The 16,920-nt window shown below is 48.7% G+C and overlaps 1 protein-coding gene across 3 annotated transcripts in view; it reads right to left on the bottom strand.

Moving 5' to 3' along the window:
- Positions 1–16,286, bottom strand: part of LOC133386977 (interferon regulatory factor 4-like) — a 30,029-nt gene extending 13,743 nt beyond the window's left edge. For 2 of the 3 annotated variants that reach the window (XM_061630823.1, XM_061630824.1), the window contains exons 1-5: positions 15,685–16,284; positions 15,166–15,391; positions 8,877–8,956; positions 4,517–4,631; positions 472–588 (exon numbers count right to left, since the gene is read on the bottom strand). In XM_061630823.1, coding sequence (XP_061486807.1) covers positions 472–588; positions 4,517–4,631; positions 8,877–8,956; positions 15,166–15,391; positions 15,685–15,903 — 757 coding nt within the window. In that variant the 5' untranslated portion in view covers positions 15,904–16,284. Of the gene's footprint in view, positions 1–471; positions 589–4,516; positions 4,632–8,876; positions 8,957–15,165; positions 15,392–15,684 lie in introns of all 3 variants that reach the window. The other variant, XM_061630825.1, reaches the window with a different exon arrangement.
- Positions 16,287–16,920: the final 634 nt, after the last annotated feature.

Here is a 16,920-nt window from a genome sequence, read left to right as displayed (position 1 = left end):
CAGGGTTAACAGTCAGTCCCTCGTTCCGGAGACCTCTGGGAATTGTAGCTCTGTGAGGGAATGGGGGGGGGGTCTCCTAACAACTCGCAGCACCCTTCACAAATTACACTTCCCAGGATTCTGTGGGGGAGGCCATGACTGTTTAAAGTGGAATAACAGTGGAATAAATGCATAGTGTGGATGTGGCCTAACAGGAGGTGCAGCCATGACCAATGACAAGCAGAGCCATGCTCTGATTGGTTGTAAGGAGGCAGGCATGTGGGGGCTGGCTGATGGCAGACTGAAGTTGCTGGGGTTCTCCCTCTCCGGTACTGAGCACTCTGGAGGGGGGACGGGAAGAATTCTTGCGGGGTGGGGTGAGAAAGGGGGTTCAGTTAGAAGGGAAGCAGTTGGCTCGACAGCCAGACCCCTGTGCGATGGAGAAGGTGGCTAGCGTCCTCCTGTTGGGAACGCTCCTTCTTCCTTTCCTACCTGAGTTGATGTTTTGATTCTCAGTGTACTGTGGGTCTGGACTGATGAAGCAAGGACTCGGACGGCAGAGAAACTGGGCTGGGCTCCAGCCACAGAAATACCCTTTCACCTGGTAACCTGGCAAAGGAAGCCGAACAAAGCAGAGCTTTTACATTCACTCACTGCTGCTACGAGATGTGAAACACATGGCTGCATCACAACGGTTTCTTTCCTTGCGTTTGCATTTTTATCCCACCTGCACAGTTCCTCAAAGTATGTCAGCACCGATGGTGTACGCTGCCCTTGGCAGAGTTTCGCCCAGAAAAAATAAAATAAAATGAAGGCAGGTGCCTGCCCCAAGAAGCGTGCAGTTTTGATATCCTGCGTTATCTCGTGGGCTCTGTTGGAAGTGGGGCAAGAGCAACTCCTGCCTGGGTTCTCTTTTTGTATTCCAGAAGGAAGAGTTAGGGTCCTCCAGCTGGCTACGCTTGCCTACCTTTACCTGTGCTCTTCTCTACCTAACTTCCTTCCCTTGTAAACTGATATGCTCAGGGAAGCTTATCTACCCCTCCTTTCTTTGTCTTTTTCTTCAACTGTCCGAGGAGAGAGGAGACATCTTTGTCTTTGCTCTCTCTCCTGAGCCATGAGGACAACTCCCAAACCCTCCAACTAGTTAGTTAGAACTAGGTATGCCGTTCCTATCTACTATGTATTTCTATAAATCGAGTAGCTTTTCTTATTTTACTAACTCTTAAGTCTCAGTGATCTAAATGCAGGGTAAAAGCCTGCTTTCTTAGGTAAATACACACACGGGCACACACACAGCTCAGACCGCTGACGATCTCTGCATCTACAAATTTCCATAACAGGCTCTGAGTGGCTGACAGCCGTTTTGTCATCAAAAACCAACAGGAGAAGATGTGGCCGGAGGAAAACAGACAGGAGTTGCCACGAATGAATTAGAACAGTTGCAGTCGTGTATATTTAAACTTGGTTATAGTTGAGGATGAGGTTGAAGGGGTTTAGCCAAAGATGAGGTCTGAGGAGGGATCTGGCGTCACATACGTATGGGAAGGGGCCCCAGTGTTCCCTTTTGTCCCCCATGCTTCTGAACATCAACACCAGCCTTCCCCAACATGTTGCTCTCCATGTTTTAGACAACAACTCTCATCAGCCCCAGCTAGCACACATGCGGTTGGATTTCCTCCTGAAGGAAGAGCCTGTAGGTCAGCGGTCATAGAATAAATGGAATAGTAGAGTTGGAAAATTAAATTAAATTAAATTTATTGGATTTCTTAGTCACCCATCTGGCTGGCTAACCAGTCACTCTGGGCGACGTACAAAATAAACAAAATTACATAAAATGACACATCAGTACAATAACATTAAAATCTAAAAGCAATGATGTTAAAATCTAGCCCACCCCAAAGGCCCGCCTCAAGGTCTTCACGGCTCAGCAGAAACTCATTGTAGAGGGGGACTGGCGGAGATCATTTGGAAGGGAGTTCCATAGGGTGGGGGCCACAATTGAAAAAGCCCTTTCTCTAGTCCTCACCAGTCTAGCTGTTGTGACTGGTGGTATAGAGAGAAGGTCTTTTGAGGCTGATCTTGTTAGGCGGCATAGCTGATGATGCTGGAGGCGCTCCTTCAGATAGGCTGGGCCGAAACTGTGTAGGGATTTAAAGGTCAAAACCAACACCTTGAATTGGGCCCAGCAAGCAACTGGTAACCAGTGCAACTCTTTTAGCACTGGAGTTATGTGATCTCACTGGCGGCTGCCTTTAATCAGGCGCGCAGCTGCATTCTGTACCAGTTGCAGCTTCCGGACCGTTTTCAAGGGTAGCCCTACTCAGAGTCCATTACAGTAGTCAAGGCAAGAGGAGGCCAGGGCATGTACCACTGATGGGAGCAGATGATTGGGAAGGTAGGAGCGCAGCCTTTGTATCAGATGGAGTTGATACAGTGCTGCCTGGCTTACAGCCGAAACCTGAGCTTCCATGGATAGTTGGGAGTCAAGAATGACCCAGAGGCTGCGGACCTGGTCTTTTGGGGCAGTTGTACCCCACTGAGCACCAGGTCCAAATCCCCTAGCCTTCCCTTGTCTCCCACGAACAGTACCTCAGTTTTGTCAGGGTTCAGCTTCAGCTTATTCCTTCCCATCCAGCCACTCAACGACTCCAGACACTTGAACAGGGTTTCTACAGCCAACCTCGGTGAAGATTTAAATGAGAGATAGAGCTGCGTGTCATCTGCATATTGGTGACACTGCAGCCCCAATCTCCTGATGATAGCCCCCAGCGGCTTTATATAGATGTTAAATAGCATCGGGGAGAGGATGGAGCCCTGCGGCACCCCACAGGTGAGAGGCCAAGGGTCCGAAAACTCATCCCCCAGTGCTATTCACTGGTACCTATCAGAAAGGAAGGAACGGAACCACTGCAAAACAGTGCCCCCTATGCCTAACCCCTCTAATCGGTCCAAAAGGATACCGTGGTCAACGGTATCAAAGGCTGCTGAGAGATCCAGGAGGACGAGGAAGGTGCATTCACCCCTATCCAACACTCTCCTCATATCATCCACCAAGGCTGTTTCAAGGGGTCTATAAGGTCATCAAGTCCAACCCCCTGCTCAATGCAGGAATCCAAATCAAAGCATTCCAAACAGATGGCTGTCCAGCTTCGTCAGGAATGCCTCCAGTGTCGGAGAGCCCACCACCTCTCTAGGTAATTGGTTCCATTGTTGTATGGCTCTAACAGTTAGGAATTTGTTCCTGATGTCCAGTCGAAATCTGGCTTCCTGCCACTTGAGCCCATTATTCCGTGTCCTGCACTCTGGAACGATCGAAAAGAGATCCCGGCCCTCCTCTGTGTGATGACCTTTCATGTACTTTCATGTACGAAAGGTCAGTCATCTCTGTTGTGGGCTCAATCCCAGGTCCAATCCCCAATGGTATCTCCAGGTAGGGCTGGGAGAGACTCTGGCCTGAAACCCTGGAGAGCCACTGCCAGTCAGTGTGGACAACGCTGAGTTAGATGGACCAATGGTCTGACTCAGAATTAAGGCAGATTCCTATGTACTTGCACACCGCTGCAGGGGCCTGGCCAGCAAGGTGTGGGGGGTGGACTTTTGAGAGTTTCCATGTGAACAGCCTTTTAGAGCAACTGCAAAATGGCTCCGTTTGAGAAGCAGGCTTCGACGTCAAGACTAGTCCCTAGGGCAGCCTTTCCTGACCTCTGAGTCCCCAAATATTGTTGGACTGCAATTCCCATCAGCCCCTGCAACCAGCATGGCCAATGGTGGGAATGATGGGAGTTGTAGTCCAGCAACATCTGGGGGACCCAAAGGTTGGGAAAGGCTACCCTAGTGACTTCTCCTAAGGTAGCAGATGAAGTTGTTGTTGTTATTATTATTATTATTATTATTATTATTATTATTATTATTATTATTATTATTATTATTATTATTATTATTTGATTCATATCGCACCCTTCCTCTCGGCAGGAGCCCAGGGCAGCAAACAAAAGCACTAAAAACATTAAAACATCATAAAAACAAACTTTAAAACACATTAAAACAAAACATATTCAAAACTGTTACTTAAAAAAACCATCAAAACATCTCCTAAGACTAAAAACATTTTTAAAAAGAAGGTTTAAGAACATACTAAAAAGCAATTTCAAAACAGATGCAAACTGGGATAGGTCTCTACCTAAAAAGCTTGTTGAAAGAGGAAGGTCTTCAATAGGTGCCAAAAAGATAACAGAGATGGAAATACATAAGAACATCAGAAAGTCTTGGCTGCTGGATCAGCCCAAAAAGCCCATATAGGCTAGCACCCTGTTCTCACAGTGGCCAACCAGATGGCCCAATGGAAACCCCACAAGCCTCCTCCTCCTCTTGTGATTCCCAGCAACTGGTATTCAGGGACATACTGCCCCCAACAGCGCAGGAAGAACAGGGCCATCGATCCAGTGTCAGGACGAAACAGTCCCCAGGACTAGCAAGGCCTGCTCAAAATAGCACCCACCTTTGCAGATGGGCATGCAAAGAAGCCCTTCCCCCTTACCTTGGTGCTCTCCATGGTTTGGCTTCTGGGGGGCCTGGGATGGCACCGGAGAGGTCTGAAGGGTCTCCCCTGGCTCATCCTTGCAGGCCAGCCCTGAATCTGAAGGTGCCCTGGCCTAGGGAGAAAGGAAATACAGCACGTGAAACTCAGAAGGAATAATCAAGGCACAACCGTCCAGGGCTTGGGACTGTAAATGGGCTGCGGGGTAGAGTTGCACTGGGACTTTCTACGTTCTGATGTATTGAGTAGGAAGCACCATAGCTCAGAGTTGTAGCGCATGCCCTTTAAATGCCCAAGCTCCCAGCTCTTATCATTTTCATCCATCCACCAGGGAGGTGGCGGCTAAGGTCCTGGGACAGATCTAAAGCAGCCTTCGCCAACCTAGTGTCCTCCAGATGTTTTGGACTACTGCTCCCATCAGCCCCAGCCAGTGTTGCAGAGTAGCGAAATTAGGCACTTGAGCATCTGAGTGACCTTCGTGTGTTAAAACCAATAAAACCAATGTCACAATAATTGATTTTAGTTGGAAGTGGGGCAAGAGAAACTCCTGTTTTGTTCTTTTGTTCGTGCTCCAGAAGGGAGATAGAGCTAGGGTCCTCCAGATGGACAGGCTTGTTTACCTTTTACATGTGATGCTCTGACTGACTTCCTTCTGTCACTAGACTGATAAGTCTTTAGGGAAGCTTACCTGCCCCTCCTCCTTAAGAACATAAGAAGAGCCTGCTGGATCAGGCCAGTGGCCCATCTAGTCCAGCATCCTGTTCTCACAGTGGCCAACCAGGTGCCTGGGGGAAGCCCGCAAGCAGGACCCGAGTGCAAGAACACTCTCCCCTCCTGAGGCTTCCGGCAACTGGTTTTCAGAAGCATGCTGCCTCTGACTAGGGTGGCAGAGCACAGCCATCATGGCTAGTAGCCATTGATAGCCCTGTCCTCCATGAATTTGTCTAATCTTCTTTTAAAGCCATCCAAGCTGGTGGCCATTACTGCATCTTGTGGGAGCAAATTCCGCCCTTTCATCTCTTCTCCCAGGAGAGAGGAGACATTCCTTTGTCTCTGCTCTCTCTCCAAGCCATGAAGCTAACTCCTGCACCTGGGCCTTATGCCTCCAACTTAGTTGGTTAGTTAGAACTTGGTTTGCTTTTCTATCTACTTATGTATTTCTATAAACAAAGTAGCTTTTCTTATTTTACTAAGTCTCAAGTCTGAGTGATGCTGGTGCAGGGTAAAAGCCTGCTTTCTTAGGCAAACGCACGCACACGCTGGCACACTCGCATTTCAACATCTGCTGTTACTCTGCTGCTGTGGTGTTGCTTTAAACTAAATTTAGCAACACAAAACACACAGCCAACAATTTTGAGTTTCAGCGTTTCAAAATAAAATATCATACAGAATGAAATTACAATGTACCATTTCTAATTCAGTAATATGGGAGCATTGGTCAGGGCTCTGATTACTTTTGCAAGGCACTATACATTTATATAATCTGCATAGGGGTAAAAGCAGCATTTCTGAAGCAAAAAGCGTATTTTTTGTGTTTTTAAGCAATGCGCAGATTTGTCATAGCAGGAATCATCTTAAGAAGAGGCATTTCATTCTGTGTGAGAGAAAAGGGAAAATGTTTTTTTAACATGCTGCCTGATTAATCAATCAATCGATCAATCAATTGATCAATCTAACTGATTAATAGATTAGACATTGCAGGCTGAGGATAAAGCAGCCTCAGGTATGAAGCCAAATCAGCTTAAATGGCTTACAAGAGTCACTAAAATGCAATGAATCACAGAATCATAGAACAGTAGAGTTGGAAGGGGCCTATACGGCCATCCAGTCCAACCTCCTGCTCAACGCAGGAATCCAACTTAAACCATCCCTGACAGATGGCTATCTAGCTGCCTCTTGAAGGCCTCCAGTGCTGGACAGCCCACCACCTCCCTAGGTCATTCGTCCCACTGTCGTATGGCTCTAACAGTTACGAAGTTTTTCCTGATGTCCGGTCGAAATCTGGCTTCCTGCAACTTGAGCCCATTATTCCGTGTCCTGCACTTTGGGATGATCGAGAAGAGATCCTGGCCCTCCTCTGTGTGGCAACCTTTCAAGCACTTGGAAGAGTGCTAGCATATCTCCCCTCAGTTTTCTCTTCTCCAGGCTTAACATGCCCAGTTCTTTCAGTCTGTCCTCATAGGGCTTTGTTTCCAGTCCCCTGATCATCCTTGTTGCCCTCCTCTGAACCCGTTCCAGGTTGTCTGCATCCTTCTTAAGAACATAAGAACATAAGAAGAGCCTGCTGGATCAGGCCAGTGGCCCATCTAGTCCAGCATCCTGTTCTCACAGTGGCCAACCAGGTGCCTGGGGAAAGCCCGCAAGCAGGACCCGAGTGCAAGAACACTCTCCCCTCCTGAGGCTTCCGGCAACTGGTTTTCAGAAGCATGCTGCCTCTGACTAGGGTGGCACAGCACAGCCATCATGGCTAGTAGCCATTGATAGCCCTGTCCTCCATGAATTTGTCTAATCTTCTTTTAATGCCATCCAAGCTGGTGGCCATTACTGCATCTTGTGGGAGCAAATTCCATAGTTTAACTATGCGCTGAGTAAAGAAGTACTTCCTTTTGTCTGTCCTGAATCTTCCAACATTCAGCTTCTTTGAATGTCCACGAGTTCTAGTATTATGAGAGAGGGAGAAGAACTTTTCTCTATCCACTTTCTCAATGCCATGCATAATTTTATACACTTCTATCACTTTACACTTCTTGAAGTGCGGAGACTAGAAATGGATGCAGTACTCAAGATGAGGCCTAACCAGTGCTGAATAGAGGGCTTTTTCCCTGTTTTGGGTGGCAGTGGGATCTGGTATACAGTGGCAGCGGGTGGCTCCATGTCGGCGTGGCAGTGAAATCCGCTGAGTTTCAGCCTGAACTTTCAAGAGCTGTCCAAGGTGCTGAATCACAGTTCTTGAAAATTCAGACTAAAACCTGGAGCAGATCCCACTGCCCCATGGACATGCAGCCACCATGCACCACTGTTGGCATTCCTCCATACAAGAAGTGTGCGCGCACCCAGGATGCCAGCCAAGCCTCACCAGTGGGGTGCACACCTCCACTTACACTCTGCCTCTCACATGGCCAGCGCCTTGACTTATGCAACTTCAGGTGGCTGAGTGGCTTGGATGGCTGAACCAGCTACGGATCAGGGGCCATCCTCACCTCTGCGATAGAGACTATGGATGGCCTTGAGGCAGTTGCCATTTTTCAGGACAGGTTATTTCTCCTTAATAAACCCATTCGTGTTTTTTTTTAAATGCACACCACATTGCAGATATTATTATTATAATTACTACTACTACAGTTGGGTGTTAGAACAAATTAAACCACAACTGCCACTACAAGCTAAAATGATGAAACTGAGGTTATCATACTTTGGACACATCATGAGAAGACAGGATTCACTAGAAAAGATAATAATGCTTGGAAAAACAGAAGGGAGTAGAAAAAGAGGAAGGCCAAACAAGAGAGGGATTGACTCCATAAAGGAAGCCACAGACCTGAACTTACAAGATCTGAACAGGGTGGTTCACGACAGATGCTCTTGGAGTTCACTGATTCATAGGGTCGCCATAAGTCGTGATTGACATGAATGCACATAACAACAACAAAAACTACTACAATTACAGGAACAGTATTCTGGATTTTTATGGACTGTACGAATTTTTTTTTATTTATCTGCATTTCGCTTTGTAATTTTATGGAGCAAAGCAGGTAAGCAGACAAACTTCAGAGGCACTGAGTGTCTATAACAGGTTTCCCCAACCTGGTGTCCTCCAGATGTTTTGGACTACAGCTCCCAGACAGCACAGCTGGGGGGCACCGGCTGCAGGGAAGCCTGGCCTATGCAGTTAAAATAACTTGAAACAAACCCAAAAACTATAAAAAAGATATTGAAGCGAAACAGCAGTTACAACTTACAGCAACCATTAAGTGTTGCTGCAAATGCAGATCCTCCTGGGTTGGTAACAAATCTGGGTATGGGGATTCTACAGGAAGCACCCTACACTAAATTAAACCACTGGTCCTTTTAGCTCAATACTGTCTGCTCAGACTGGCAGCTGCTCTCCAGGGCTTCAGACGGGAACCTCTCCTAGCTCTGCCTGGGGATGCTGGGCTTGACCCTTCTTCATGCAAGGCTTGCGCTCTACCACCGAGCGATCGGTTCTTCCACGAGCCAAAAAGGCTGCTGATTGCTCCCCATTCTAACATCAAATTGCTGATCTTCCAGGCCACATTAAATTACCTGGGTGTTTTTTTTTAATACGGATCCCTATGTACAATGTGGGCATGACCCAGGACTGTGCCAGGAGTGCCCTTACCTTCTTTGGTTTCCCATCTGCTCGGGTCTCTTGATGTGCCGACATCGAGGGCTCGCTTGGCTCTTTGCCATTTTCCTTATCTGCAGAGACAGCAAAGCACTCTTTAGCACTCGATAACATTTATTTGTGATTCTGCTGTCTGTTAGGCACTGCACATTTTACAGCAGAGACGGATCTGTTGTTGGCCCCTGGGAAAGTTCCTTAATTAGTTAGCAATTTTGACACGGCCCTTTAGGGGCAAAGTAGTTGCTTTAATTTAGTTTCACTTTCCTTTCTGTTTGTCTGCAACGGTGCAATATGCTCCGGCAGAAACCTCGTCGAGCAAAAAGGGCTGGTTTGGCGTAAATAAAGTTCTCAATGACTGGTCTCCTAGGGATTCCTGGCATTATTATAGTACAGACCATGGAAACGGGGCAGTACCCGTTCAAATCTCCATCAGGCCTCCATTTTCTCCCGTTCCTGCAGCCGCATCTGCATTACACATTTAAAGCAATATTATACTCACTTTAACCATCATGGCTTCCCCCAGAGAATCCTGGGCACCGTAGTTTGGTGAGGGTGCTCGGAGGCCGTTTGGAGAGCCCTGTTTCCCTTGCAGAGCTACTGGTTTAACAATCAACCCCCCTCTTCCCAGAGAACTCTGGGAATTGTAGGTCGGGGGGGGGATAGGGGTCTCCAACAACTCACAGCACTCTTAATAAACTACAGTGAGAAAGTGGATAGAGAAAAGTTCTTCTCCCTCTCTCATAATACTAGAACTCGTGGACATTCAAAGAAGCTGAATGTTGGAAGATTCAGGACAGACAAAAGGAAGTACTTCTTTACTCAGCGCATAGTTAAACTATGGAATTTGCTCCCACAAGATGCAGTAATGGCCACCAGCTTGGACGGCTTTAAAAGAAGATTAGACAAATTCATGGAGGACAGGGCTATCAATGGCTACTAGCCACGATGGCTGTGCTCTGCCACCCTAGTCAGAGGCAGCATGCTTCTGAAAACCAGTTGCCGGAAGCCTCAGGAGGGGAGAGTGTTCTTGCACTCGGGTCCTGCTTGCGGGCTTCCCCCAGGCACCTGGTTGGCCACTGTGAGAACAGGATGCTGGACTAGACTGGCCTGATCCAGCAGGCTCTTCTTATGTTCTTATGGTGCAGACAGGGCCACTATCTAGATTGTAAGCCCATTGGGGCAGGACACGTCCCCTAACCCCTTCATTTTTTGTTGAGAGTCATGTACATTATCTACATCTGTAGATACAGTAAGGATGAGCCAGGGAGAATCCAGTAGCAGTGGAAGATCAATTCAGGTGTGGCTACAGAGAGGCAGGGCTTTTGTTAAGGAACCTCCCCCTCAGAACACAGCAGGGTTGGTCTCTAGGGCATCCTTTACTGAGACACAATTTTATTCCTCACCTAAAACTGGAGGCCCAAAGTGCTCACTTTTACAACGCAAGAGAGTAACCAACTACCCTCTGATGAGTCCACCCCATGCGCTTCTGCATGAGTTGCTGTTCTGAGCCTGCCTCTTGTCCAGAAGGCAGAAAGACCAGAGCGGCAGTGTGGGGCCTTCTGTGTATGTGTGTGTGTGGGGGATGGTGGTTGTGGCTCATAGGAGCTTTTCAGAGTTGAATTATTTTATCTCCTATGGGCCCCGTAGCAGTTTCCATGTGGCAGCATTCTAGAAAACAATTTGGGAGTTAATGAGGCAGGACTTTCTGTGGATCTTCTTAAGACCAAGTATTCCTGATTCACATTTTTAAAAAATCAATTCAGCAACACAATAATGGCTCTAATGCGTCAGACAAATGGTCTATTCCCCAGCTTCTTTTGAGCTGGAATCGACCATGGCTTACCCTAGAAGCCATTTCAATAATAAAGAGCTCTCTTTCTTTGCAGGAACAAGTTGATTATTATTGCCTATTCTTAATGTTTTTATCCATTTCCAAGTTCCCCCTGGAAAAGAAAGCCAACTCCCACCTGTGACCCTCTGGCACAACCCCTAGTGTCCGGCTCAGTCCTGGCTGGCTGGCTAAGCAGGGTGTCTTCCGTGAACTTACGAAGAACCACAGGTGGCGACGACACAATTTTTGGCTGGCCAGTCAAAGTGTGTGGACCCTTGATGGAGTAAAACGGAAATGTACTGCCTTCAAGTCGATTCCGACTTATGGCGACCCTATGAATAGGGTTTTCATGAGGCTGAGAGGCACAGACTGGCCCAAGGTCACCCAGTGCGCTTCTTGGCTGTGTGGGGATTCGAACCCTGGTCTCCCAGGGCGTAGTCCAACACCTCAACCACTACGCCACACTGGCTCTTGATGGAGACAGGTCTCTAAATCTCATAGCTGGGCTCAACAGCCAACTACTTTTTCTCAAAGCCAGCAGAAGTATTGAAAAGAACCTTTGTGTACACACAGGGGTGTGGCTTCCCCCCCCCCGTTGCCCCCGCTGAGCAACTGCAGGAAGAATTGCCCCTCCCAACAAAGGTGCAGTGGCAGAGCTTGCAGGACAATGCTCCCACACAAGAACTGAGTTCCAATTCCCCTCTTTTTAAAGAAACTGAACACTGCCCCATCTTACCTTGAGAAGGGGCTATGGGGCTTACCCAATAGTCAGCACATGCGCAATTCAATTTAAGAAGCTTTAAAACAAATGCATTACTTAAGAACATACAAAGAGCTGGATCAAGTTGAGGGAGCACCTACTCCAGCAACCTGTCCTCACAGTGGCCAACTGAATGCTTGCAGGCTTCCCAGAACAGCGCAGCAACACCCTTCCTGCTTGCAACTCTCAGACACTGATATTCAGAGGAACATAGCCATCATGGCTGGTAGCCACCAATAGCCTTGTCCTCCATGAATTTGTCTAATCTTCTTTTGAAGCCATCCACGGTGGTGGCCATCACCGTCTCTTGCGGGAGCGAATCCCATGGCTGAGATATCATTTTGGCAGCAGAGTCAGAGTGAGCACACATGCAACGCAGTGCAAAGCACAGGAAGAACAATATGACCCATCACACAATGAGGAGCATTCTCCAGGTCCTGGGAAAAAACAACGAAGGAAAGGCTGCCATTTTCATGCCATGTTAGTGGGTGTGTAGAGCCTGGTCACTGTTGGGAGACAGGAGGCAGGACTAGATGGACCTTGGTCTGATCCTACACAGGCAGTATCTTATAGCTAAACAACTAGGATTGTGAAAGGTCTGATATGTTGGAAGTGGGGCAACAGCAACTCCTGTTTGGGTTCTTTCGTTTGTGTTCCAGAAGGAAGATAGAGTTCGGGTCCTCCAGCTGGCTAGGCTTGCCTACCTTTATCTGTGCTCTTCTCTACCTAACTTCCTTCCATTGTAAACTGATATGCTCAGGGAAGCGGATCTGCCCCTCCTTCCTTTCTTCTCTCCTTCAACTATCTGCGGAGAAAGGAGACATCTTTGTCTTTGCTCTCTCTCCTGAGCCATGAGGGCAATACCCATGACTGGGCATTATGCCTCCAACTTAGCTAGTTAGAAATAGTTATGCCTTTCCTGTCTCCTATGTATTTCTATGAATAAAGTAGCTTTTCCTATTTTACAAGTCTTAAGTCTCACTGATTCTAATGCAGGGTAAAAGCCTGCCACTTAGGTAAACGCACACACTGGCACACACGCATCTCAGACTGCTGATGATCTCTGCTTATTTATACAAATGTCCATAACATGAAAACTGTCCTTTGAAGAAAGGTTTAAAAAAATGGATATATTTAGCCTGGAGAAGATTGGGGGGGGGGAGAGAGATGACAGCTGAATTCATATACATGTTCTTCAATGCTGCAGAGGGCAGGCCCAGAACCAATGGGTGGAATTTGCAGAGAAGCAGATTTCAACTAAATATTAAGAGAAACATCCTAATGGCAAGAGTTAACCATAGACAATGGAACTGCCTACCTGAGGAGATGGTGGGCTCTCCTTCACTACATGTATTTAAGCTGAAGCTGAAAAGACGTCTGTCAGGGATTTTACAGTTGCATCCTGCCCTGCAGATCCTCCACTGACCAGGGGTTGGACTAGGTGACCTCCAGGATCCCTTCCAGCTCTTATGATTCTAATGCAGATTATTTACCCTTTACATAGGATGCTGCTTTGTACTAGGTCAGGCTCTTTGTCCATTTGGCCTGACCATCTTGACTGGCAGCAGCTCTCTGGCAGAGAAAAGTCCATTCCAGGAGTTCCCCAGCTTCCCCCATACACACAAACCACTTCAAAACTTCTGAGGGTCTTGGTAGACCACTGAACGATTTTTCTGCTTGTTGTGGCCATTGTAATGCACTGTGCTGGATGCGGCATGATTTTTAATTGCATTTTAATTGCTTCTCTTATTTCTTCTTTTGCATTTTATTATACTACAATTTGCGTTCTGCAGAATTCAAACTTATGCATATTGGAGCAAAAAATCTTAATTTCACATATACGCTCATGGGGTCTGAACTGGCGGTGACCGACCAGGAGAGAGACCTCGGGGTTGTAGTGGACAGCACGATGAAAATGTCGACCCAGTGTGCGGCAGCTGTGAAAAAGGCAAATTCCATGCTAGCGATAATTAGGAAAGGTATTGAAAATAAAACAGCCGATATCATCATGCCGTTGTATAAATCTATGGTGCGGCCGCATTTGGAATACTGTGTACAGTTCTGGTCGCCTCATCTCAAAAAGGATATTCTAGAGTTGGAAAAGGTTCAGAAGAGGGCAACCAGAATGATCAAGGGGATGGAGCGACTCCCTTATGAGGAAAGGTTGCAGCATTTGGGGCTTTTTAGTTTAGAGAAAAGGCGGGTCAGAGGAGACATGATAGAAGTGTATAAAATTATGCATGGCATTGAGAAAGTGGATAGAGAAAAGTTCTTCTCCCTCTCTCATCATACTAGAACTCGTGGACATTCAAAGAAGCTGAATGTTGGAAGATTCAGGACAGACAAAAGGAAGTACTTCTTTACTCAGCGCATAGTTAAACTATGGAATTTGCTCCCACAAGATGCAGTAATGGCCACCAGCTTGGATGGCTTTAAAAGAAGATTAGACAAATTCATGGAGGACAGGGCTATCAATGGCTACTAGCCATGATGGCTGTGCTGTGCCACCCTAGTCAGAGGCAGCATGCTTCTGAAAACCAGTTGCCGGAAGCCTCAGGAGGGGAGAGTGTTCTTGCACTCGGGTCCTGCTTGCGGGCTTCCCCCAGGCACCTGGTTGGCCACTGTGAGAACAGGATGCTGGACTAGATGGGCCACTGGCCTGATCCAGCAGGCTCTTCTTATGTTCTTATGTTCTTAAACTGTAACACATTAAAGATACAACAGAAGAGATAAAAGAAGTGACAAAATGCAATTAAAAATAAATACAAAAACTTAATGTGGACATGCCACAGACCACGTGAACCAAGCTCGCAGACCGCTGATGGTCCATGGGCCACAATTTGGAAACCCCTGGTCTATCCTGTCACCTGCTAATTTTAAAAAAAAGAGTTACAAAGGACTGACGCTGGGAACTTCTGCATGCAAAGTCTGGACTCTAGGAGCGATGAACCCTTCCCAAAGAAGAAGGGGCGGATCCTTGAGCTTCCCTTTTGCAGTGCCTCACACTACATTGCCAATGATAACAAGGTCCCAGGCGATGGTCTGAAGGCACTTGAGGCCAGCTCCCTGCTGAAGCTAAGCAGGGTCAGATCTGGTCAGTGCCTGGATGGGAGACCGCCTGGGAACCATATGTAAGCCACCTTGGATGTCTCTCATGAAAAGAAAGGTGGGGTATAAGTGAAATAAATAAATAAATAACAAGGCACAGGGTGAAAAGAAAACGCGTCACAACCTCACCATCATCCCCAGACGCTGGCAGGAAGCTATTCAGGCAGCGTGGACTTCGGCAATTGCTTCAGACTGAAGGACTCTGCAGCTTGCCCTCGGCTGCACAGGGGGCAAGGCACATAACCCCTGAGCCACTCACTGTGGGGTGATCTTTAGCTGGCCCCTGACACCCAGGAGACATGAGCAGGGATTTGAACTCACAGACTCTGGACTCCCAGCCAGGTTCTCCTCTCTGGGGAGGAGATCACCTTCATGAAATAAATAAATAAATAAACTGCCTAGAGAACTTCGGCTATGGGGCGGTATAGAAATAAAATAAATAAATAAATAAATAAATGAAATGCCATGGTGAATGTGTTGCTGGCACTCTGGCTAGTATGATTTGGTCTGCGGCTAGTGAAAAGGGCTTTTTTTTGGCAGGGGGCCCCTCTACTTTTTGCAGCAAGAGAAAAACACCACTCCACCTGCACTCTCCTGGGGCCTCAGATGGCCAGAGGTACCAGTTTCTTGGGATGCGTCCAAGATGACCTGGTACACCTTGTATGGCTCCGAGATGTCCAGGTGGCTCCGGCTGGGGACCTCCTTGAAGTCGGTGCTTTTGTTCAAGGCGCACCTTAGGCGGGTCTTCCAGACGGTGGGATCGGCCTTGTCCAACCCTTCGTGGTACTTGCCTTTGTAGATGGCCCAGGCCTGCAAAGAGAGGGAAAGAGGCGTTGGAGAGCGCGCGGGGAGAGTCAAGGGGAAATTGGCACATGGTCTGCAGGGCCTGGGATTTTGAAGGGCGCTCGGGAGCGCCTCCTAGTGTCCGGCTCCAAGGAACCCCCAGCCGGGAACGCAGCGGAGGGCGCACGGGGAAAAGCCCCGCTACCGGGAGTTACTTGGGGCGGCAAAAGGATTTGGGGGTGATGATTATGGAGCGCGCGAGAATGGCGACATCCCCAGGGGAGCTCCTTGATCCAGATGGGCGGGAAGCGCGCCGGTACCTTGAAGAGGGCGGCATCTTCTTGCTGCCGATAATCTTGCTTGGCCGCGTGTTTCCAGGGGATCCGGAAGAGGGTTTTCTCGTGGTTCTCCCAGCGCAGCCCCGGGTACCGGCCGCTCTCCACCTGGGCGATGAGCCATTCTTTCAGCCGCATGGGGGGCCCCGGGTCTGCCATGTCCTTCGCCCTAAGTCCGGGGGCCGGGCGGGATCTTCCTACCATAGACGCGCCGCCTCTATCCCGAACTTTGGCGCGCGGAAAGAGCCACCGGCGGAGGTCAGCGCCCTCCGTCCCGCACACGCAGCCCGCTGGTCTCCGAGTGCGGAGCGGCTCCGGTTCCCTCTCGCGTCGCTGCTTTCCTTCCCGCGGTAGCGCCGGGATCGGGCCCCACACACGGGCGGAGGGCGCGCTGCAGCAGGAGCCGCCCGAGGTGCCGTTGCGCCAAAGGCCGAAGAGGTGCCCCGGGGCCGCCACGCCGACCTGCCCGGACAAGCGCTTGGAGGCGAAACCGAAACTGCCGCCGCCGCCTTCACTTTCGCCGCCGCGGTCGCTTTCTTTCGGCTCCTCCTTCGGCGGCGGCGCTGCCTTGGAGAGGCTCGAACTGGGCTGGGAGCACAGAGGAGGGCCCTCCGCATCACCACCCCCGGCCTGCCCGCGTCCCTAGGATGGATTAGGCCGGGTGGGGGCCCAAGGAAGGGGGGGGAGCAGGGTGTGCCCAACGGAGTGACTTGTCAACATGTCCTTTAGGTGCAGATGCCGAAATGACACCGGCAGAAATCTGTCCGGGCGACAAGAAGCGGTTAGAACTCAGATTGGGAACTGGCCCGGGGGGGTGGGGGGGAGCTTCCAGGCGACTTGATTCCTGAGCATCTAACCTGATCTGAGGAGGTTGCCGCCGGCAAATGTTAGCCCACGCTTCCCACTCAATTTTCTCCTCCCTTTCCTTATCTCAAAAACAAAACAAAACAAAAAACACTGGGTTTTTGGGGGGAGGGGGGTTCCTTGTAGGAGACTTCCCAACCAGGTGTAAATTTGCAAACTTCACTTGCCAGGATGTGATTGAATCCTGCTCAGTAGCCTAGTGGCAAATTCAGAAGTGCAAGATCTCTTCATTATAGTCACAACCTCCCCCCCCCTTTTTTTTTTACTGCTGGGTTGAGAATGAGATCCTTCTTAATGTCTTATGGAATGATTTTTGTGACAGATGCGCTTGGCGCCAACACTGTTATCTTTTCAGTG

Source organism: Rhineura floridana, chromosome 6 (assembly GCF_030035675.1).
Source record: "Rhineura floridana isolate rRhiFlo1 chromosome 6, rRhiFlo1.hap2, whole genome shotgun sequence".
Taxonomy (NCBI): Eukaryota; Metazoa; Chordata; class Lepidosauria; order Squamata; family Rhineuridae; genus Rhineura; species Rhineura floridana.
Note: the sequence above shows the minus strand (reverse complement) of the source record. Positions and strands in the feature narration are given on the sequence as shown.